At 40.0% G+C, this 24,609-nt stretch overlaps 2 protein-coding genes across 4 annotated transcripts in view; one reads left to right on the top strand and one right to left on the bottom strand.

Annotated features, from left to right (window-relative positions):
• The window catches only part of EDRF1 (erythroid differentiation regulatory factor 1), a 28,698-nt gene extending 21,561 nt beyond the window's left edge, over positions 1-7,137 (bottom strand). For 2 of the 3 annotated variants that reach the window (XM_075504357.1, XM_075504358.1), the window contains exons 1-8: positions 7,010-7,137; positions 5,831-6,039; positions 4,272-4,338; positions 3,258-3,383; positions 2,596-2,720; positions 1,972-2,131; positions 590-691; positions 182-303 (exon numbers count right to left, since the gene is read on the bottom strand). In XM_075504357.1, the coding sequence (XP_075360472.1) occupies positions 182-303; positions 590-691; positions 1,972-2,131; positions 2,596-2,720; positions 3,258-3,383; positions 4,272-4,338; positions 5,831-6,039; positions 7,010-7,075 (977 nt within the window). In that variant the 5' untranslated portion in view covers positions 7,076-7,137. The remainder of the gene's footprint in view (positions 1-181; positions 304-589; positions 692-1,971; positions 2,132-2,595; positions 2,721-3,257; positions 3,384-4,271; positions 4,339-5,830; positions 6,040-7,009) is intronic. The other variant, XM_075504359.1, reaches the window with a different exon arrangement.
• Positions 7,138-10,337: 3,200 nt separating this feature from the next.
• Positions 10,338-16,726, top strand: TEX36 (testis expressed 36). Its single transcript, XM_075504039.1, has 4 exons — positions 10,338-10,457; positions 11,242-11,373; positions 13,996-14,076; positions 15,424-16,726. The coding sequence occupies exons 1-4, from the start codon at positions 10,407-10,409 to the stop codon at positions 15,670-15,672; spliced, it is 513 nt and encodes a 170-aa protein (XP_075360154.1). The 5' UTR covers positions 10,338-10,406; the 3' UTR covers positions 15,673-16,726.
• The last annotated feature ends 7,883 nt before the right edge of the window (positions 16,727-24,609 follow it).

Consider the following 24,609-nt stretch of genomic DNA (forward strand, 5'->3'; position numbering starts at 1 on the left):
CGGCTATGGGACTGTTTGTTTTCCAGCGCTTTACAATGCCATCACCATTTAAGTCTAAAGCATGCATTTTATTCTTTAAACTAAAAATTAAGAGTCAACCAAACAAGATTCTGGTAGCTAAATACAAAGCAAAGCAACAAGTCAAGGCTGGCACATATATCTCATTAACTTCAAAACTCACCTGAGACGCAAGCTCACAGCAGGGTATCTCCCACCTCCAAATATAGGCATATTTGATCCTACTAACATGTGGATATCTTCAAAGGTCCACAAGATATTACGAACAAAGTCATTTTTAAGTCCCTTCATTAAGAGAAAAAAATGGTCTATAAATCACTAGCATAAAACATGTTCTCTATGACATTTGCGGAATTATGAGAAAGCAAGAAGCAAAAGCAGCAAATAAAAGACAGCACAATGAACTATGCTATGCATTCACATTAACTTAAACGATTGAGATCACAGATGCCACAAAAGCTACTTCTACAAGGGGCTTAGTTTTTCTCTTGGTTCCAATTTAGACCAAATTTTATTGAATTGATTAAATTGGGGGTTCAATGTTTGAGCTCAAATTTCACATATAGCATACCTGACTGTTTTCCCCGTCATTGAACAAAGTAGTCAGGTTTTGTTCTTTGGGGGCTGAGGCCACATGCCCCACTATATATGAGGGTTCAAGAGGCACACTTCCCTGTGAAAAGCACAAGGATAAGGAGTGATTCTGCTGCTGAGGTAAAGTTAGGCCATTAAAAAAAAAAATCTGAACAACAAAAGCATATAAGGGAAAAACCTTTACCTCTAACATCTTTAAATAAATATGTATTAAACCACAAAAAGCCTCTAGTCAGTGACTAGAATGCTTCTTTTCTATAGCTACACCAAAATTTTGTACTTTATATTCTCATAGGCTTTGGTAAGAAATCAGAAAGTTTTTATAGAAACACTTTATTACCCCAGGGTCAGCACCAGATTATTGGTCTCCAGAACGTAAAGGCTCTATCCTGATGCCTTATGTATAAATTAAAGAAAATGACACTGTACAGATGCACAACAGCTTCTTTATGATAAACAACCTGCCATATTAGGCAACAGTTTCTCAAGAAGGTGGAAGAAAGAAGTAGTCCTTTTTCTAAAAGCTGTCAAGTACTGAAATATTTCTCCACTTTAGAATATTACTATACCACAACACATGCAGATACAATTTTATGGATAATGTAGATTAAAGCCTTCGTAAGTTAGCTGACCAAGTCATCTGGCATACCAGTTGGTAATACTGTCTAAGCATAGCTATAGCATCATTATTATATTAACATAGACTGAATACAACAGATCTTTCAACCTCTCAAAGATTTAATCAATTCCTGTATTATGTTACTCAAAAACCACAGGAATCAACAGTTTTCATAAATAAGCTTAGCCACAGACTGAAACCCTGGATTAGGGCCTAATACTAATCATAGTTTGTTGCATAATTACTATAAACGTCTCTCACTTCCACTTGTGTAATCTCACAGTAAGTATTTGTAAATGTTGTTTAACTGTTTTGCAAACATTTTCATAGAACTTCATTTTCCTCTTCACCTAATAAATTCAGGGCCACAACAGATTCATTTTAATGGCAGATTTAAAAAGAAAGGCCAAAACCTTAGGCTTCCATACACACCTTCTGAATATCAGATTCTCCTACTTTTAGGTAAAGTCATTGATGACTACTCCTAGCCAAACGTTTTGTTTCTCAAAAATGCATAGATAAATATGTATTTAGTATTATGGTGACAGAAAAAAAATAATTTCTGAAATTTGGAGCTCTGAAACACTGGCATAAGCTAAACCACACATACTGCCAAGTCCTTCCAATGCCTTTGTTCATTTCTTTCAGCAAAGAGTACTGCAGCAGCACCTCTGAAAGCCTTTCAATATATATGTCTCTACAAAAACTAAGGTGTCATTTAAAACATTACATACACTAACCTGGTTAGAGGCACCTGGATCTTCAGATAACGAGGAAGGCATTTCAAAAGGAGCTGGCCAGGAGGCTCTTCCTGCTTCATCACTCTCACCTGAAACAGGACCCTCCTGGTGTTGTTTTGAAGTGGAAGGAACAGGCTGAGCAGCTCCATCACCATTAATGCTAACAAAACAAGATTAAAAATTTCAGTCAACAATATGCAAACAGAATCCATTTTAAAATTGTTATATTTGAGGCAGTGCTCTCAAAGAATGACTTTGGTAATATGCTAAAAGACTGCTATATTGACAAGTTGCTCAAACTCTTACAATATTACAGCAGGTGTCACAATCTACCTTGCATATTTTAAGTTGTTCTTTCCTCAAATCCAGTTCTCAGAAAGAATTTTGAGATATGCAGTTAATTAAGTCACCCTGTTTATTTTATACTTTAATACTTAAAATGCTTCAATTCCTGTTAAAAACATTTACATGTCATTTCCCGATTTCATCCCTCAATTTTCTCCGCATAAGTATAAATGAGTAAATAAGACGGACCATAATGGGTTTTTAACATTTACTTCGAGACAAGAAACCAGGCAACAGTAAGTGGTACAGAATTCAAGATTCACACAGACATAAGATTACCTGTAATACAAAAATTTAGAAAGTATAGCCTTCTGGTACCAATGTTCTTTACTCTTCTTTTTTCGTTGCCACTTCTGATCAATCAGCCTTTGATAAAACTCTTTCAGCCATGTCCAATCCCCTGTCTAGGCAATATCATAAATACAAAATTAATGTCAAGAAGCATCTACAAAGTAAACCAAGTGCCTTATTAACTTGGTTAATAAGCCTCATTGGTAATTGCCTCATCCACAATGGCAAAAAACCTCAACCCCCAAAAAAACCAGAAAATAACTTCACAGCTAAAACCTTGAATTGGTCATTTATTAAAAATGTATCTTCTAGAAAAGTTACATTCTTACTGAAAAGTTGACTTCATTAGAAATTCAGATACATGGTAAGATATTACACAGTAACAAATACTTATTAATAATAAAATAGTATAGCAATACTGAAGTAATTACAGGAACATGGGACATGGAATTTTAACCCTACAAGACCATGAATACAGGACATCAGATACAGTTTGTGGGTAAACCGACCGCTGCAGAATACAGCGCCTTTTGTACTCGCATATGGTTCTTAGGAATTTTGATACATACATGCTTTCTTGCTAGCTACACTATTCTTGAAATAATGCATTTTGACCATATGACATACTTAACAAAAACCAAATGGTTAACCTGAGATGATCTCATGAAGAGTTCTTGAATGTCTAGCTCATCCAACAAAAGCGTCCGCCCAATGCGATGCACTGCCATGCTCACATGTGACTTGCTATAAGGTATCTTCAGAAGTTTTTTAATATTCTTGCAGGAGAAAAGAGAACAGAGATTATATTCCATATAACTATACTGCACTGTAAGACAATTCTTAGGAAATTGTAAGCAAAGAATACACTACTAACAGTGGAGAGGCATGGGCAGGCAAATAAAACCTTATAGTGCCAGTGATTTTAAGAAGGCCATTCCACAAGAAGTTGCATTTGTTGAGGTCAGAGAACATGAATGACAGTGATAAAGAGACCAAAGAGTCAGTATAAACCACATATATGGTTTAAACATGATCTCTCTTTGGATTATCACAACCAGGTATTATCAAAAGTGACAAAAAATGCAAGTGGATGGTTTGGATTTTAAAAGCTTTATCTTCACCACAGGAACACCAATACTTTGTCAGATATCCAGAGGAATCTGGACAGAGATCTAAGTCTGAATAAAAATCTGTCAAATATGTATGTTTCCTCTTCCAAATAGCCTCATTTGAATTCTGTAGATATTACCGGCACCAAAGCAGCTGGCAAAAATCAGAGGAAAGAAGAAGGTTGGAGGGGGGCTATCTCTTCTAGATAAGAATAGAAAAAAATCATCTTGAGAGTAAGAATTTACATGAAAGTAACCAATTTCAAACACACAAGACAACTACATTGCAAGACTGATGTGCTGCATTCACTAAACTGTGTATTTTAGCTTATGATTATTTGTAGAAATCCACAGGAAATATGATTTTATCTATACATTTCTTACTCAGTGATCACAACTCCCTTAAATGACAGAGCAAAAGTTAGGCGATCTGTTTGTGTTTCACTAGGAAATCTTTATTTTTCTGGAAAGGGCACAGGAGCCACGACAGTATCTTAAAATAAGGTTTATACAACATAAGAGTTTGAATGATGGAACTTGAAAAGTCATACATACCTCTGAATCAGACACAACATCGACATCATTTCCAACCGAGTCAATGAAGTCATACGCCATCCCAAAGCTATTTAGAAAATATTACAAGTTAAGATAAATGCAGTGTGACAGTAAATAAAGATCTCTTTCTCCAAAGCTTATTAAATCTTTGAAAGCTTTTTCTTCATCAGAAGAAGAATCTACCTAAACATTACCAGGTGTAACGATCTAAAGTCAATTAACAAAATCATTCTGACATTCTACAAGTTTTCCAAAGATATCATTGGAAGTGCTCAGATCCAATTTCGAGATGTTCTAAAATGTATTTTAAGTTTTGTTGAAATCAAGAAAGTCAGAACAAACACTTTAAATAGTTAAGACAGCTGTGGGAAATTAGAGAAATTGATATATAATTTTTTTAACATTAAAAAGGAGAACAGTTTTTCAAAGAGGTTTATCTTTAAGACATTAAGCACGTTAATGCTTTCATTTTAGCAGCTGTCATTTAATTTTACCTCTTATTTACGTTTTCTGAAACTGGCCTACATGTTTTCACAAACACATCCTTGCATTGTCATCCACCCTCATTAAGGCCTCCTTAAATTACAGGCTGTTAAATTAGAATATTTCAATGTACAGATCATTCTTTCAAATTAAACCAGATATTACTATAACCCAACCAAATACATGATGCATAAGTGTCTAAAGTTATACTTTCACTATTAGCTTTTCAATACTGACACTAGAGACAGAGAGATTAAACTGCCAGCCTCTATTTGACAAACACAGGATCTAAAATAAACAGGAAAAATTCATAAAGCCCTGAGAAAACATGTTACCCTGCTCAAAGATATACACCTCCTAAAACAGATTATGAGGATTTAAACACGGACCCTCCACAAACTGTTAAATTTCCCTAACTAGTTGACTTAGTGTGAATTTGCTTGCTCGGTACAGCATTTAAGCCTCCTATTCATAAACGCTCTGAAATCACGTCATCCAACTCTTTAATAAACATCCATCCTGAAAGGTAACACGGCTTTTTGGTTTTGCCCCTTATTTCACCTTTGGTGTTCACTGTTGACATGACTATTAAGTTCCTTTTGCTTTGACTTTGAAATTTTTCTTTTAGTTAGCCAGGGCCAGTTTCCAAAGATCCAGAAGAACTACAAATTGGCTCTGTAACTTTCAAGGGGAACCACACTTGTTCTACTTTCAACTGTTATCAAAAGCAGAACGGCTGGCTGAACCAGTCTAGTTTGATTTTGGCCAACCGACGACAGCCAACCAGGGAAGAACATGAAGTCAGTTTGACTGTCTCAAGCAAGGTGTCAACATGCAGTTGAAAAAATAATAATCAACAGCATTACCAGCACCATTAATCATTTACAAAGGGGACAAGATTATAGCATACAGGCAAGAACTAAAGACGAAAAAGCAGAGGGAGAACAGTTAAGAAAAAGCAATAGCTAGTTGCTATGGTAAAGTCTGTACTTTATACTTTGAATTACATAAGGTCCAAGTTCACTGTCAGAGTTATTCTTAAAGGCCTGGGAAAAATAGAGCCTGCTATTATTTACCTTGAAAATGGTTTACTTTTTTTGTTGTTGCCAAGAATGGTTGTACCTGCTGGTCCCAGCTTAGCGCTTTCGCGTAACCAGTTGGCAGGTGGAAGTTTCAAGTCAGTTTTCTCCTGAAGACGGGCAAATGCTGCTTGCGGTGGGGCAGATGAGTATTTCACCACAGCACTGCTTTTCACTTCATTGCCTCCAAGAAACAATACTGATCCCTGGTTGCCAAAGAGAAATTAGTCTTTCATTTATAAAATAATAGCAATTAAAACTACCAGACTTGCTCTATGATAAGCTATTTTTAATGGTAAGCGACCAAAGCCCAGTCCTGCATTCACACATAACTTTCTCCTGCACATGTTCGCAAGTATTTGGGTTCCCCTGACTCCAACGCTTGCGTCAAGCATATGCTCCACTTTAGGAGTTACAGGCTGAAGCGCTATTAAGGTCAGCTCCCCATAGAATGTGAAATTACTCAGAAAGGCCAAAACTAAAATATAATTCACACTAATGCTGCAAAGGTTTGTGAAAGTAAGTGTTCACTAACAAACACCAACATTAAAGCTAAAAACGTTTCTGCCTTAATAAGTAAGCATTATGGCTGCATATTTCTTTTCCAATAGAGCAAAACACGCAGTTGTCACACTTGCATTAAGAGCTTTGATCCACCATACATTAAGGGAAAAACAGATCCACAGGATACTATTTACGTAAATACAATGCAACACACAGCACTTAAGCATAACAACAGAAATACTGCTCACAATTACAGCTTAATCATAATTAGGAGGCTCCCTACTGTACTCCAGTCCTGACAATAGCATTCCCTTACTCGCCAAACTGGAAAGAGGATGCACGCCTATGAGGCAACTTAAAACATTACTCTGGGCTGTGTTTACAGCCCCGCGCCTGCCGCAGCGAAACCGGCAGCGCCCGGCACCCGGCTCCGCCGCCAGCCGCTGCCCTCCTGCGCCTCAGCCCGGCCGGCCCTGCTGCACTGCCCGCCAGCCGCCCCGCCCGGGGCAGGCTGAGGAGGGCGGCAGCGGCGGCGGCACGGACGGCTCCAGGGGAGCGGAGGAGGCTGCGGGGCAGCGGTGCCCCCTCAGCCGCGGGACCCCCCTCCCGCTGCCCGCCGCGGCTGTAGGGCACTGCAGGCAGAGTTGCGTCCCCCCCCCTCAGCGCCGTTACCTGCTTGGGCTCCTCTACCTCTCCCCTCAGAGGGGCGGCAGCCCCCACACCGCAGAGCTCCTCCATTTTCCGCCCGCCCCCCCGGTGCCAGCCCGCGCGGGGGCCGGGGCGCTCCCTCAGGCGGGGGCTGCAGGCCGGGGCGGCCGGGGCGGCGGGGGCTGCAGGCCGCTGTCAGCGGCCGCTGCCGGCGGGGAGGCGGGGGGTGCGCCACCCGGGAACAGCCACCTCTCGCGCGGCCTCTCGGGAAGTCCCAGGAGGCGCTAGAGGCGGGGAAGGCGGCCTCTGGCCAATGGAGAGCGCGGAGGGTGGGGCCTGCGGGCGGGGCGGGGCCGAGGCGTGAGGAGAAAGGCGGCAGTGGCGGGCTATGGCGGCTGCCTGTGGGGTTGTCGCCCAGCTTAGGTGCTGGTTTGGCTTTCCTGGGCGGCTTCCTGCCCCTCAGGGGTGCTGAGCCGAAGGGGGTGGTTGCGGTGGGGCTGCACCATCAGCAGGTGGTCCTGCCACGCCGCCCTGTGTCGTACCAGGAGAGTGAGGTGCTGCGGTCTCCAGGGCCCGTTCCTGTGTGGCGGGGAGCTGTCGAGCCTCTGGGGCCTGCTTGTGCCTAGTGCTCCCGGAACACGGCTGACCTGGCTTGTCCCAACCCTATCCTGAGAAAGGACTGGTACATTGCCGTGTTAGGTAGCTTAGGTAAGGGAATGGGCCAGTAGGGCTCCTTGAAGGGGTTTGCAGACATGCTGAATAACCTTCATGATACCAGTGAACACTTGGTGATGGGGCACCATAGAGTGTGGGGTGATCAGGAATTGCAGCGTGCTGGCTGCTGGTTATGCCCTGAATTTGACAAAGGCTGAGCTGTGATGTCCTAAGCAAGCAAATGGTGCCATGAATAGTGTCCAAAGGATTTTTAATATTTATTATTTTCCTCTTGAACGATCTTCTTCATTCTTCATGCCACAAGAGACAGTACAGTTTGTGACTGGTCAGGAAGTACAAATGCTGACTGGCTGTCATCGTTCTCCCAGGCAATATGTATATAGCAACTGGGCCAGGGCCTGCCTTTCTTTACTGGGGTGCTTTTCTGTCCTGCCACTGATCCTCAAGGAGCTTAGATGATCCTAGTCATCTTTGAAATTCTTTCTTTCTCTCCAAGTTGATTGAAAATGGCCTGAAGATTTGAAAATTACTATGGGATCTCAGAGACAGAAAGTGCAGTTGCGTAAGCCTTGTTTCCTTTGTAAACCAAGCTAAAATACTCTAATTTTGCTTATTTTTACTAACACAAAGCAGGTATTTTAGCAGTAACAGCAATATTATAAATACAACAATACACTTTGGTGTGAAAATACACATATAGAATCGCTTTAAGAAAAATTATTTAAGATAATGTTCTAAAGCAGCTTTAGTCAAAACTTTTATTGTATTGGGCCTATGCCTACTGCCATTGCAGACTGGCACAACTCTTCCTTAATTATTTATTCCTTATGTTCCTTTAGAATCATTTTATGGTGTTAGGAAGGGACCTTTTTAAGTTTCATCCTTAAACGTTTTCACCTTTACCCATATCTCACTGGAAGACAGCAGTAAATACAAAACTGTTACAGCACTTCAGAAAAAAAAAATAAATATTCTAGTGGAGTAATACTTTAAAAGCCAAAGTGCCATTTGTTTGAGTTTGCAATAATGGGCCCCAAGTTACTGAATCTGAAAATTAGTAGAATGGAATGAAAACAAATCATAGGTTCTTCTGCCTGTCATGCTCTTGATCCTTCTCTAGTTGTTTCTGTCACCGGCTTAGTCTTAAAAATAGCATGAGTTATCTCCACAGCCTTCTGATCTGATCCTGGCACATCACTTTGGTGCAGTTCATTACAGCCAAGGTTGAGACGACAATGCAATCATGAAAGTGTTTCAAAACATGTTGCTTTTACAGCTTGTTTACAATTGTTGGTTTATTTTTTTCCTTAGCCAAAATTGCATTATCTGGAACAGCTTATTTTTCATAAGCAAGGTTTACATTAGCCTCTGTAAATCATCATAAAAGTCATTTATCTGCTTTTGCACTTAAAAGTAACTTGCAGCATGACATCATTAATAATAGCAACTTCCAAATAATCACTCTTATCTGTATTATCAAAACTTCAACAGATACTTAGAGAAATGAAGTAGGTCATTTAGAAGAAAGCCTTGAAAAACACCATATGATGGCAGTTGGTATTCCCAAATACCATTACCTATGTCTGATAGTAAGATGGAAAACTAGACTTCCCTGCAGGAACTTTGTAATTGCCTTTAAAATGTATGGCTATGTTTGTCTGAATCATTCATACTTCATCAAGTACTGTATTTTTTCTTGTTCCATTTGCCAGCCATGGTATCTGATTCCTGCATAAGTTAGCCTTGAATATCAATGTACTGGAAAACAGGCCGCTTACCATACAAGTGTCAGGGTATTTACGGTCTGTCAAGGCCCAGAAGGCAAAGTCTTGGCTTGTGCTTGCTTTAGGCAGAAGTTCTGCCCTGTCTACAGCTCACCCACAGGCTCCTTTCACGACAAGCAAGGGCTTTGCGCCCCAGTTTTTCTTTCTGTGAAATAAGCCTTACATTTTGGTTGGTTCTCCGCTTCCCTATCCATAAAACCTGTTACAGAACGTTATACATAAAAAAAAAGACTGCTACATCCATCTCAGGGACTATGTCTGTAATACAAATCAACGGACTAGGGACTTTTCTAGCCCACGGGCAAGTGACACGGTGCAGATGGCATCCACGCTCCAGCACTGTCGGCCACCCCCAAACTCCTTGAGGGACACAGTCCCCCCGTGTCCTTCCCTGAAGCCCTGGCTGGCAGGGCGTGCTGGCAGTTAAAGAGTGTGGGTGTTTGCCAGTCAGTGCTCAGACTCAAAGGCAAAAATATCCTTAAGGTGCTGTCAGGGTTTTTTTTTAAACAAATACTGTTTGTGTCTGCGATGAAGATGTGTGTATGTGTAAAGCGATTTTTAAAAGAGTGTGAAGTTACATCTTAAAAGTAATCTCCCTAATGCCCTTGGTTTTTTCCTCAAAAAGGACCCTCCTTTCTTCAGATGTTACCATTCAGATTGTAAAGTGTCATCGAAGTAATTGTGCAGAACTAATTTTTAAACGGAACTCCGTTTCTCTCCCATTTTAAGACAGCAGTCAATACTTCCACCACCCTTTTTACCCCTTTGCAGCAGGCGGCGAGGAGCAGCGCTGCCTTCGCTCGCCTGGCTCTTGTCGAAACACCAGACCGGCTCAGTGACGCAGGCAGAGAGGGGCTGACGTCACGGGGGGGTTCCCCCCCGCCCCCCTCTGTGAGCCGGACAAGCGGCCGCCGTGGCAGCCGCGGTGCCGGGCGGAGCGGCGGGGACGGCGGAGCCGAGCCATGCCCGGGGGCGGGGGCTCCCACCGCGGCCAGGAGCGCGCCGGCGCCTGGGTGAGCCCCGGGGCCCCGCGGAGCTTCTTTCTCCTTAAACTCTGGGAAAAACGCCGTGCTGAGGGTGACTTTGTCCTCCAGCCGGAAACCAGGTTTCCCGTCTCTGTTGTTGATGGGGAAAAAGCGCCCTAGGTATTCAGAGGAAGTGTGCTAAAGCAATCTCTGGCAGTTTTGTTTTTTTTTCCAGCGGTGCTGGAGGTCTTTCATTTATATTTAGCCCTAGCTGATTTTCTTTATCTTCTGGAAAATGCCAGCGGCCGTTTGCCTCGGCTCTCGCCCTTGGGAGAAGTGCGGAGGCCACCTGGGAGCCCCTGGGCTGGGGCGGCTCGGCATTCCGGGGCGGTGCGATGCACGCCTGGCACAGCCTGGTCTTCGGGCTCTGAGCCCGGGGGCCTAGCGTTTTGCTGAGCTGTTCCCCAAAAGTTTTGTGCTTTCAAACCTACGGTCGTACAACAGCGGGAGCAGCGTGGGGGAAAAAAAAAAAAAAAGGCGTTATAGCATAAGTGGTTTTGCTAGCTGGATTATCGCTAGGTAAACAAAGTTCCTGGAGAAATAATATTCTTGTCTGTTTTACTGATCTACGTTGTAAGGTCTTTATGGTAGGGGTTGTGTTGTGTGGGGGAGGCTCCTGATTTTTCAGAGGCCGCTAGGTGCTGCTGCAATCCAAATAATAAAAAATAAATGGGAAAATACAATCTTTCCCACATTTCTGATCAGATTTATTTGGGTTTTTGTTGTTGGCTTTTTTTTTTTTAAATGGATCGCTATTTTCATTATTTTCTAGTTTGCTCATGTTGGAGTATGCCAGAGTCAACCTGAGTCAACTACAAGCTCTGCACTAAAACAGGTCCAGAACTCAGGAGCAGCTCAGTATATTGAGGATAGATTGCCGCTAGCGTACAGAGCTCAGGAGCAGGTGAGTTACTGTGGCAATACAGTCAATTTACAGAGCTCCTTTTTGCAAGGTATCACTTGCTAAATTATAAGTAAGAATAATGGTAGTTAGCAAAGCAGTCATAGTGAACTGGCAGACTTTGTGCCTCAGGGAGTAAAATGATTGCTAGCTGTGCTAAGGAAGAAACATATTTCGCTGTTACTCAGTTATAATTTTGGATACTCAAAGTCCTGCTGTAGTTACTGCTGATTTCCAGCATCAGTTACTTTTCCCTTTGATTAGCTACTATAGCTGTTTGAGAGACGTTTATATGCCAGAATATATTATGATCGATCTCAGTCCAAAACCTGTGTGTAAAGCCCTAGAAGAATGTTTAATTGAAACTTGATGATCTGTTTTGAATTGAATGTCAGAAATTCTGTATATTCAGGCAAAGGATTATTTTTTTGATCATTAAAAAGTTAGAAGCTTCCCATTTGAAACATTTTTAAGGCTTGCTTAAAAATGAGGAGATTTGGGACAATTTTAGAAACAAACAAAATACAGTATTTTAAAATCACGAGTCTTTAAAATGTTACAATTTCATAAGCATATTTGTATGTCCTGATTTTATCATCACACTGAGCTTTGCTTTACCCACCCACTTTGTGCACAGAATATTTTCTGTTTTCATTTGCTATAAGCATGGCAATTATATTGCGCTCATTTCACAGATTTTGCTATAACAAAGAGCAGAAATGGGCTAGGAAGGAATATTTAAAAGGGAAGCTTGGGGCTAGTGAAAAGAAAAGGAGAAGATTATACTGTAACATGAGTATACATTCTTTTGATACTACGTATACCTCTCTGTGGAGCATCTGGCCTTAGTCACTGTCTGAAAAGGAGAACCAGGTTAGATGGACCTTTTATCAACACCAGTATGACTGTTCACCTGATGTTTTATGCCTTGTATTTACCAGCCCTTCATGGTTAAAAAGAATTAGTGGAATTCCCATCTGTCATAAATCAAGAATTAAAATGAGGTCAGCGGTGAGAGTACAAAGATGCAATAAAGGCTAAAATGTGATGTCACAGGAACAATCTGAGGAAGTTTGTTTATGTGACATTTTTAAGAAGTGCTGGTAGAGTGTTGGAAGCTCACTGCATGTGAAGCTGGGTGTCTCTAATCTCTTTGTGTGAGGGAACTCACTGGCTGTGAGGTTAATTAATTTTCTCAGAACTATAGTACTGTTTAAGCTTATATTACCTCTTATTTCTTACTTCATGATAGTCCTATAATTATTTGGTAATAGATTTTTTTTAAACATTAGTTAATATGGGGAATCCTTCCAAGAGATGATATTCAGTATTTACCATCTTGATTTTCAGTTTTCCTGCAGCATATAAGCACTAGTAATAAACACTATTCCTAAAATGTTAAGATTAACATGTAATTGCAGTAGGATATTTTAGTAAGTCTTACATTTTACTGACTTAGAAGGTGCTTGTTTTTACACGCATATGTGAGAATGTATCTGTTGAATTTACTTATTCATTGAACTACAGTCTGGTTGAATCTGTATGAAAAAACAAGTGAACATGTGGCACATACCTAAAAAAGGTAGAGAATCTGTCTAGTGTACCAAATACCCTAAGACATGATCATGCAGCTGACTCCATGCCGGCAAATTTTGTATTTGGTGATTCTTCTTGCTGGATCAGGCCTCCTGTTACATTTATCGTAGAACTGATTTCAGATTCACTTACTTACTCTTGAAACACGTTTTTTAAATTGTGTTACATTAAAACTTGCTCTTCTGTTTGGAGGTGGATATCATAGTTGGACCATGAAAAATGTATGCCACAATGTTAAAAGTAAAAATTGCTAGAGCATTTACAGAAAAAAACCATGAAGTTTCCAACATGAAGCAGGAAAATAATGCTTGGGAAAGAACAGAGGCAATCTAATAGTCCAGAAGAGTTTTCAGTGTTTCAATTTTTAGCTATTTTAATAATATTGCAATGATACATAATAAATTTTTAAAAAATTAAATATGTTAAATTACTTTGAAAACAGTTCTTTGGCAGTTGTCCTTTTTTCTTCTAAAACTCTAGTTTCATTTTAGAGGCTGGATGAACATTATGTTAAAGAATGAGATTATAAATTAGTTATGCAATTAATACCTCCTCCACTTCCCCTGCCACAAGCAGTGTACATGACATTCAGTACATAAATCATAGATTAATTCAGTTTTGAGGTCCCTTTTGTAGTTCATTTTAATTAGCTTTAGGCTTACTAGTGAATCAAACAAGGCAATCCTGACATATATCTAGTATTTTGCTGCTTGCAGACAGAATGTATCATTTCTTATTTGAAAATTCACACTTTTGTATTAATCATGTATATATTCAGCAAGTCAAGGGAACGCAAATCCTCCTGATGATTTTGTAAAAAAAAATAAAATAAAATACAGAGGGTCCACATTACCCCTCTAAAATTATGTGCGGTTGAAGATTTAACATATGAATATGACTTCTGTGTTAGAACATAGGCAGCTGTAATTTCAGCATCTGTCAGAATATAAGAACTAAGACTAGCAGACTCCAAACAAGGTATGTGATTATTCTTTTTTTTTTTTTTTTGCTATCATTTCTTTTTTTCAGAGAGCAGGGAAGAACAATTTCCCATTTTCTTCTCATGACAACAGACACTGTCTGCAGAATGTAGGAGAGTATTTTGATTTTGTAAGTACCCAGCACTGAGAAAAATCAAGCAAGTTCATCTCTTAGTCTGCCAGAGATTAAACACAGTATCTTTTCTCTCCCCTGCAAAAATTATAGATTCTAAAAATTGTGAGAAGAGAAAAATGTAAACAGCAAAGAAAACCACACTTTTTATTAATATAGGGATGGGACTCCTCTGGGGCTGGCACAGGTATACAGCAACACACATAGTCATTGAGAGTGGCAGAATTCAAGGGGAACAAAAACCCCATGATTTGGGCCTCTGACAGGCATTTTCTAGTAGTCCCGTTTTTTATGTCTCACCATGCTTTTGTACCCAGTTGTACGTCCTTTTAGTCTCCTGCAAGTGATTGGCCTTGTGACGAACTTTTGTAGGGGTCTCAGCCACTCATAATTCACAGTCCCACATGTTTGGTTCAGACTCATCTTTATCATAAGTTTAACCAAAATCCGTAGGACACCCACAATATATCTTCAGAATGTATTATTTTCCAATCCACATCTCTTTATAATATACCTGTTTAAATGTATGTTGCAGAAGCCACAACTTTGAATAGAATTTAAATTGGTTTGGGCCTTTCTGTATGTTCAACAGTTTCATGTTTTTCCACTTTTCTTAGATTGCTGACATCTTTCTAGGCAGCAAAAGAAATAGCGCAGTTCACAAGATAATGAGGAGAGGAGGAAGCAGCGAATTGTGATATTGAAAGTTGGCCTGACTTTGGGCTCTCTTAGACCTAGATTTTTTGGTATTTGTTATTCACTGAGTAACCTCCATTTCTGTGTGTTTTGTGCAGTGTCTCATAGTTTTCGAGATACAGATCAACCATAATTCGAAATAGATTTCCTGCAAGTTATGGAGTGTGAAAATCAGGCTCCATCTCTCTGTGTTTGGACACACAAGGGATAGTTTTAAAAATTCAGATTTCATGGTCTGTCTCAGTTTCTTTATTGCAGTCTGAACATAAAATTATTAACCTATTTCTTCTGAACATAAAATTATTAACCTATTTCTTTGGGTTACTCTGAAGATTCATTTAGCCTAGTATAGCTAAATAGCTTTAAGTATGTAGAATGCTACAGCAATGCAAAGTATAAGTGGTTTATTAGTACTAAGAGATGGAAGGTCAACAGATTTCCCGTTATATATGCAACCAGAAATGTTCATACAGGCAAGTCTGACAATATTATTTTTAACTTGCTAAAGATCAGCCATGAGTTCTTGAAATCACTGTGGTAACAGCTTCGTTAACTTCCCAGTGGGGTAGTGACTGTTACAAGATTCATCTGTGAAACTGTGATTGTAAGTCATATGTTTACATGAATTTTTCTTTCATTTTTTTCTAGGGTATGGGCCGGAGGAAGGTGGAACCAGAGAGGCGGCAACAGAACTCACAGAACTTCTTCCTATGGGCTCATGAATCAGTTCCTAGCAAAGAGGATGGCTTAACCATTTATCAGACATCATTTGTGAAAGAACAGACTACTGAGAGCCCATTTTGTAGGCGGTACCCAAAACACCACTCAGAAAAATGTTGCACTGACAGACCCGTTCCTGAGAATGAAAAAAACCTGCAGTCAAACAAGTCATCTTAATTATAAAAACACCTTTGTAGCACTGACTTACCATCATCAGAGACTTTTCTTGAGATCTGAACTACTTGTTACTCAAATGGATGATGAAATAAACATTTGTGTAAAGTGAATGTGGTAGTACAGTTGAGAGTTCACTGAAATCAACAATCGTGTTACTCTGAAGTCATACGTTACTATAAAAATTTCAATGAAGAAGAGCATTATAAGGAAAAGCATGTTTGTACATATTTTTAGAAATACCTCTATTAGGAGAACAGAGGTAGTGATTGTACTTGGGTTATTTGATACCGGTTGAGCCTCATCTTGATACAAAAGCTCCTTCAACTTCAGAATCAGTGGTATGGCTGTACCTCAAGCAGCTGACAGCCTCTGTGTTGACAGAAGTATATAATGCAACTGGATCCTTGAGGGTTTACCACAACAGGGAGCCAAAACTGCATGTTCAGGTAAGAGAGAAACTTTTCTGAAGGGTTTCATGGGTATGAAGGCAGGTTACTAGCCATTAGAGAAACTAGATAAAAAAGAAGCTGCGCATAAGATTGCTGTGCAAAATAACTGTAATGTTTGGTTATAACACAGCAGTTGTGTAAGTGAAGAAAGAAAGGCTGTTGTAAACAATGTTTGCTTGCCTGTGTGTGCCCTCACAAAATGTGAGTGTACCTATGTGTGTCATTTATGGCAGTAAGGAGAAAAAAAGCTCAAGCTGAAAGTGGAAAGTTGCATGAAGTTTGAGGTGGACTGGGTCTGAAAAGAACTCATGATTTTATAGTTGCATGTCCCTTTCCCCAAGGAAGTGAATTCAGCACCAACCCTCCAAGCACTCTGCTCCCAGAATACTTACTGGCTTTGGGATATGGAAGGCATTAGAGTCACACCTCCAAATAATGTGTTTTCCTATTCTGGATCATTTCCATTAATATCAATAAAATAATAAACCAAACTGTGTGTCTTAAAATATACTAGAAATAAGCTTGTTGCTATGCAAAATAATGTTGACTAAAAAAATTGAAGCATAAGTTTATGGGATCGTTTCCTTTGTTTACAAGATAAATGGAAAAATAAACCCTCAACCCTTAGAGTTCCCTGCACTGTAAGAGATGCCCTGAAAATGAGCTATGTTAAGAAATGATTTCAGCCTCTCAGTGAACAGATACATCTTTTTCTATCGGCATGCAATGGGTGACCTTTTTGTGTGCCATCAAAATAGATTGTATTAGAGTATTTCCCCAAATGTGTAGCAATTTCATTAGCAAATGCTGAAATAATAACCTTTTTTTTTGTATGAATTTCCCCCTACTAAAGTTCTTAGGGTGCTGCACAATATGTAGAAATGCAAAACATCATTGAACAATGTAAAAACAGATAAAAAGCCAAGTAACATAGTGTTATTAAAAATAATTCTTTTTTCTCAAAGTAAAGACAGCCTGTCTGACAACTCTATAGAGTCAGAATTTCCAGAGCTTTAGCCAACAATTTCATCTCCAAACTGATTCAAAACTAAAGTGTGTGCCAATCACATGGTAAATGAAGTACCCCATGCTGTTTGGCATACTCAAGAGGGCAATCTTGGACCTCCATCAGAAGGAAGAAACACATTCTTGCTACATTCGTAATGTTTAGCTGTGGTTTAGCATTACAACTGGATATGGTGAAATAAATTGCTGTAGTTTGTTACGCCTTGAAACACCAATAGAAAGATTCCAGAGTTCTTTTTCTCCCCTCTTTTTTTTTTCCCCTCACATTTTGACTCAAACATGGATTTTTTTTTTTTAAAGTAACTGTGGATTAATATATGTTCTCAATGATATTGTGATAAAGATTCCAGAGGAGAAACTGGAAAGCTCATGAAGCCTCTATATAAACTGAAATATACTGTGCTGGGTTGAACAAAACAGGTGATTCCCCCATATCTCATGCTCTGGCTGTGTTTCTGGGGTAAATAACATGAGATACAATACACTGAATTTTGAAATTAATGATAAAAGCCCCAGATAAATTCCAGAAAGTCATAGCCTTGCGTACTCTGGATAGAAACCATCTGTTTTGTTTAATCTTGTGGTAATAATCTCTCTGAGAAGAAGGCCCTATTGAGTTAAAATATTTTTGCAATTTGGGTTTTTTTCCTTCTTGGGGGACAGAGGAGAGGGGAGGAGGGCTGGTAACTCCCCTAAAGGTTTCCTCGGCAGTGCAGGAAAGTGCTCCCAGCTGGTAGTTCATTAGGGTCGGATGGGTGTAGGTGGGCTCAGCGGAATGAGCATACTATGGGTTAACTCAGCCAAATACTGCTCTGGAGAAGTAGAGGTTATGCTCTAGGTGGTGCTGAAAGATGGACTTTTTTGTACTTTTTTTTATTAAAACAAAAAAAACCCCAAACAAACAAAAAAAAAAAAACAAAACAAAAACCAAGTGAGTTTGTTGTAAAATTTCCTTGAACAGTATTGTCAACAATTTGAACACAGCCAAAACCTCTTTGCAGAAACAACAAGCTTCATACCATAATCCTTTTGAATAAGCAGCTATCGTTGCCCTCTTTTTTTCTCCTGAGCCGACATCAATTTAGGGACTGTCTATACAGCTTTCTGAAGAAGTCTCATGGTAATTTAAAAGTGTTTTCAGTATGTTAGCTAAACTCACAGAACTCAAGCAAAATTGATTAAAAAAATTAAACCAAGGGGATGGGCAGATGGCTGCAAGTTCCTTTGGTTTAATGAGTTGATACTCACCCACTGAACCTGGCAACAGGCTAAGGCTGGCGATTAATATGGCGGAGCTGAAGAGTAGCAACTTTGTCACTTAACTTTGCATGCCCTGGTTGGAGACTGCTTGCTTCTCAGGTTGCATCAGTTCAGCTGCACTGGAATACAGTCTTACGCTTGTGTCTGCATGGTTATGTCCACTTGTTTAAAGCGTGGGTTGGTTTGGTTTTTTTTTTTTTTCCTTTTTCTGCCCTGGTTGCTGATAACTAGATCTGAGAAAGTGGGCTCACTCAAAGCTTCTGTCTCTTGAACCATGCGGCCTCCTGGTAAGCTAGATGTCAGCTTTCCTTTTATAGTTGTTTCATTTATGAAATGTTGTGACCTATGAAATGCTTTTAATAGTCATTTTGACCCTGATAGACAAACTATTGATGTTGTATGAGAGCAGATTGGTTTTGGTACAATAGGAGGCAAGATTTACATTTTGCCTTTTGTTTACTTGGTGTCTAAAGAAGCTTAAAGAGGCCCTTAAAACCTGAACTGCCTGGCCTGTGGGAAGGGTTGGGTGGAAGGGGGAGTGCTGCTGTTCGTGGAGCTAGTAATTCAATGGGGATGCATGCAGCAGCTTGACTTCCAAGTCATCTGCTACTAATCTAATCACTCTGTTCATAATCGAATCACTCCGTGTAGCTGCAATGTTGTTTCTTAGCATGTACTCTCAAGGTTAGTCTGAGTGAAGTAACTTGATATAAACATTGCACTGAAGATGAGTCCTTTTCCTTCCCTGGGCCACACAGTTACACAGCAGCAATACTGTTGGCGATCCGTCTAAACCCAAAACTGGTGCTGATTTATATACAGTGATATAGTTCAAGTGTGGATAATATTAAACTTCTACAAATATTCTTATACTGGTTTAACTTTTCCCTAGCTGAGCAAAATATTGGTATAACTGTGATGGTGCTAATGTTGAACTGAAAGGACAGGCCTGTATCTAATAGAAATGTTTATGTTGATACAGTGGCCATGCTGGTTGACAAGAAATAAAATTTCTGGAATTAAGTAGAAACTTTGGATTAGGCATCTCTATCCTTAAAGTAGAGTCTGCAAACTTTTTTGTTATTATTCCCTAACCTCCCCCTGCTGCTGCATTATCTAATGAGCGGTAGATGGCAAGTAGAGACACCCATTCACTCTGGAGTGGGAAAGGCCTATATAGAGCTGCCTCATCCCAAATTTCTTGTTTTATGCCTGCCTCCCCAACAAAGTAATAAAATAACGAGCTGTTAAAGCATTATCTCTGGAATATCTAATTAAAGGGAAGCCTATTCAACAAGGAAGTAATCCTAACTGACCTTAATTTGGATGTATGGCAATAGTGGGCGTGAGTGAACCACTAAAGCACCCAATTTATGATTCAGGCAGGCAGCCATGTAGCGTTTATGAAAAGCGCGTTATCAGCTTGCTCTCTTGTCTGATTACGATTTGTTATACTTCAGTGTATTCACCTGAAAGTGAAATATCTCAAATTATCATTTCTTAAATGTGACGTGCAGAAAGAAACGTAGTTTGAAATGGGTAAGTTTCAGCCCAATAGAATCAAAGAAGCGCTGCTCGGAGGGGACCTCTGGGACATGTCTGATCCAGCTTCCCGCTCAGGCCAGACCCTTGTCAGCACAGGATTGGCTCAGCTGTGGCTTTGTTGATCTGAGTCTAGAAAGCCTCCAAAGAGGGAGCTTGCACAACCTCTCCAGGTGACCTCTTCCAGCACTGCAGTGCAGTGCTAGAGAACAATATTTTCCTAATATCCATCCCCAACCTCCCAGTCTGCGCTCTGTGACTGCTGCCTCTTGGTGCATCATCGGGCGCTACCAAAAAGTTTGGCTGCATCACCTGTGTAACTGTTCCTCAGGTAGTCACAGGCTGGTCTTAGCCTCATCTTCACCAGACCAAACCAACCCATTTTCCTCAGCCTCTCCTCACAAGTCACGTGCCTCTGACCATCTTACTTTTTGCTGGATCCTGTCCTATTTCTCTGCAGCCCAAAGTTGGTCACAGTATTCCAGGTTCAGCCTACAATACTGAGGGAATAGTAACATCTCTCAGCCTGCTCATGGGAAGTGATTCTCAAAACCTTAATCTCTCCTGAAGCCAGTGGGTTGAAATCATCTGTTTAGACAGTCTGTAAAACAGGGTTTAAAAAAAAAGAAAAAGCTGGGTGAGTCTGCATTTCCTCCTCCTTTCTGAAGTTATGCAGCTAATTCTGTATGTAGCAAAAGTGGAAACTATGTAGAATTTACAGAGGCTATATATATTTGAACTCTGTTAATCTGGTGGCAGATGCTAGAGATACCCAAGTCCCATAAGTCTTCCATGGGTGCTTAAAATGCTACTTCTGGACAAGTCTAAAGTGCCTTAGTCTTGACAGCACCAAGCTCAAACCTGTATCGGGGAAAAGATGCACAAATTAATTATTCTCATGTCACCACCATGCTTTAAATTGGGAGAATGCTCAAACACATCAAGTTCTTCAGAGGGTACATGAAGAGCAGCTATTATCATGTCGGTGTGTAAGAGCTTAATTATTACAACACCCATTTGAAATAGGTTCTATTCTTTCCTCTGTTTTTGCATTGTTTCAGGGAGAGGCTTATGGCTTATTACACAGTGGTGCAAGTTTTCTTTACTTTCTTCTTTCTGAAGCCGTCTCATGTGCATGGAATATTTGGATGTTCATTAAATCAGCAAGAGAAAGTTCACATGTATACATGAGTGAGCAGGATGATCTAGCCCAGGGGTTAGGACACCCACCAGAGAGAGGGGCTTGCCTGGGTCGCGGTCCTTGTACAGCTTTTACATTTGAAGTAAACATTAATTGAAGCAAGGACTGGAACTCAGGTCTGCCTGCTCACAGATGAGTGCCCAGACCACTGAACTAGAGAAAACCCTGTGCTTTCTTTCTAGCCCAATGTTTAACTATTTCCTACAAAATGTAGCAGCTCTGGCAGTAAGGGGTATAGAGTGATCCTTTCTCCAGACTGCCTGATCCAGTTCAGAAAATCAGAAGAATCTTAGGAATACCTTTTTTTTTTCCCCCTTGCTGTGGGATGTCTATAAATAGTAACATCATCATGAAGCACTATCGTAATAGCAATGAATTAAGCCTTACAGTAGCCCCGTGAAGTATTTAAGTAGTAGTACTCATTCTGCAGATGACTTAATTGTGGCATGCTGTACTGAGAGTGATTGCTCAGTCAGCAGCAAAGCCCTGGCTATAAAATGGAGGAGTCCTGACTCCTAGACTTTTGCTGTAACCAGCACTTCTTTCCCTGTGCATGGATTTGCTATAGAGTATTTAGGGCTTCATTAGAGACCTAGTTGCCTGCCAGTGTATTATTTTAAGAAACTAATGGCTGTGTATATGTTTTTATGATCCCTTTCAATATTCTATGGAATGAGAGACAAATTTTGTAACTCGAAGCATGCTATTTCTGAAATGGAATTGTTTTTTTAAATTTAAAATGAACATCCACTCTCCCTCTCTCATTGCCCCCACCCCCAAAAATAAAGATCATGTTTAGATTGTCCAGCATATTTTAATACCTACAAATGGCAGTGCCTACTATGCAAACAGACCAACAGAAGTATCAAGTACTGTGCTCAGATGTAAATTCTTGTGGGATCAGGCTCCATAATACTAACCAGACATTCATGCCTCAAATGGCATTTTAGGCATGCATTAATGACCCTAAGCGACAGACCTTCTCATCTTATTGCTTAATTAATCAATGGCCCAGTGGCACATTGGCAGTGCTCTTTTTCAAGCTGTGCTTCCCCTCAGATGGTAATCAGATGGTATATGGCTGTATCTACTTATGGGAAAGTCAAACCCCAATAAATAAAGTTTAATTTCCTGATTCCCCTGGGATATAGTGATTCTTTTTAACAATGCTTCTTCAGTTGAGTTGAAATTAAAAACCAGCATGATCAACATATTGCGTAATATTTCATGGATGGAGTTAAGTACCGGGTTTAAAGACTTTAAAAAAAAGAGGACTGGCGGGGGAAAGACTGTTGATACAGAAGCAGAGTATTTACCATCAAAATGCCTAATCCTATTTTTGTTACTGGTGTTAAACTCTACATTGTTGGGTTTTAAGCATTACTGCGAAGGTTTTCTGTGCATGTGTGGTATTAATTTTCATTCTAAATTAAGCTTGCTATAATTTGGAATAGAATTAACATTTAATCTTAAAAATATTTTATAACATGCAATACGGTTAGGTACCATAGGAGGGCAGATGTGTTGAACGGTTTTATTTTGATATGTAAGTGTTACATTAGTGTAAGATCTACTGTAGTGAGTTGAATTATCGGATTTGTACTGGTATCAGTGAGCTCTCAGTCATGTCAGAGAAATGCAACAACTTGATTTGGACACAAACGGAAATATGTAAGTCTTGTGGGATTTATGGATTTAAATATATTTTTCCAGTTGCTCATTTTTGATGCTTACAAAGTTCAAAGATTTTTCAGTCCACAGTTATTTTGTTTTGCCTTTGAGAGCCTATAATCTGACTGCAGTTACTTATTTAATCACTGACAATATCCAGCAAATTAACAAAATTAGTTCTTTAGTTTATTACTTAGATTTAATTCAACTTTTTATTTTTCTAGCTTCAAGTTTTCAATATATGCTAATTTATGCTACAGTTTTCTTTATGCTTCAAGTTAAATTCAGGCTTAAATATAAAAGAGCTTTAGTATCAGGGTTAAATAATTCCTTATGAAATCTGAAATTTGAAATTCCATTCAATCCATATTTGCCTCTTCAAGTGAGCGGAAAAATGAATGAAACTTGTTTTGTAAGAGGAAGAAGTGTGTGTGTGTATTTTGACGGCTCTGATGATCCCTTCTTGCAGAGTAATTGGGAGGGACCCCGCTGCAGTGATGGGTTCCTACGCACTGAGCTTGTACCGAGGTCCCCACCGACAGACTGTTAGGTTCAGAAACACTGTCTCGGAAAACAGTTGTGATCTCCCCAGTCTGTCCATTTGGCTCTGTTGTTCCCGACCCCTAAGCATCACAAAAGGGAGATCCCTGCTGAGTTGTTAAGCAGAGGCTATCCTGCAACCTGGGAGTCCTGCTTTCCCCTAATGATTGTAGAACGAAGGCTTTCAATGGGCAATACTATTTCTTCTGAAAGTGGAGAAAAATTTCCAGCATCTTGAACTGAAAGAGTAAGATGAAACTTGAATGTTTCATCTGTCTCATATAACGAAGTCCCTGAAGTAGAAGAGGGCTTGTTAAGCAGTGAAGACATTAAGAGGCACAATTTCTAAGACAAATCCAGTCCTTCAGAGGCAGGAATAACTGTGTGGCAGCCTGACCCTTTCTTGCTGTTCAGCTGACCCCACTTCTTCCCTCTGAGACTGGCCGAGTCTCTCCAAATACACAGTAGCACCTGCAGAAGGGGTTCAGCCAGATTTCCTGCAGCATGAAGCAGCTCTAAACTGCTGTGGAAGCAAATATTCTTAGGTCATGGGAGGATGATGTGGAAGAGTGGTCTTCTGTTGTCCCCATCCCCAACAGCCTACAGAAGGCAAACCCTACTGTGCTCTAAGAGATGAGTTGTCAGAGGGTCTGTTAGCAGATGGGCCAGCCCTTGCTTGCAGAAGTGGACACTTTGTTCCATATCCTTCTTTTACAACATGGCTTTGGACTATGAAGTTGTCCCAAAACTATGTTTTGGGACTATACCTTAAGGAGGAAGATCCTCCTCACCTCCATTCTCTCCCTTATTCTCTAGTTGCTCTTATATTTAAACTATCTAGATTCTGATCTTACTGCCAAAGTAGATATCAGAAGCCAATATGGCAGCTGTCATACAGGCACAGATCCTGCTGAGATCTGTAAGAATAATTCATGTGTTAGAACACAGGCCATCTGATAATTTTATTTATCTTGATGTGCAGGTGTCTTGTTGGATAAATTCAGAATAATCTCAGCCTGCTGCCCAGTGTATGGTCTAAATGCTGGTATCTAAAACATGAATAAAATCTGTCACAACTGTTGATGTCCTTAGTACACTACACATAGGAAGTCGGTCTTCACGCTTTCTTTGCACTCTAATAACGAGTATCTACAGCTTTCTTTGTATAATGAAAACCTCTCTCCCGTTTCCTGAGTGGCATGACTGTAGGCTAACATGCCAACATTGATCTTTTACAAAGATGCAAAA

The sequence above is a fragment of the Mycteria americana genome, chromosome 6 (assembly GCF_035582795.1).
Source record: "Mycteria americana isolate JAX WOST 10 ecotype Jacksonville Zoo and Gardens chromosome 6, USCA_MyAme_1.0, whole genome shotgun sequence".
Lineage (NCBI taxonomy): Eukaryota > Metazoa > Chordata > Aves > Ciconiiformes > Ciconiidae > Mycteria > Mycteria americana.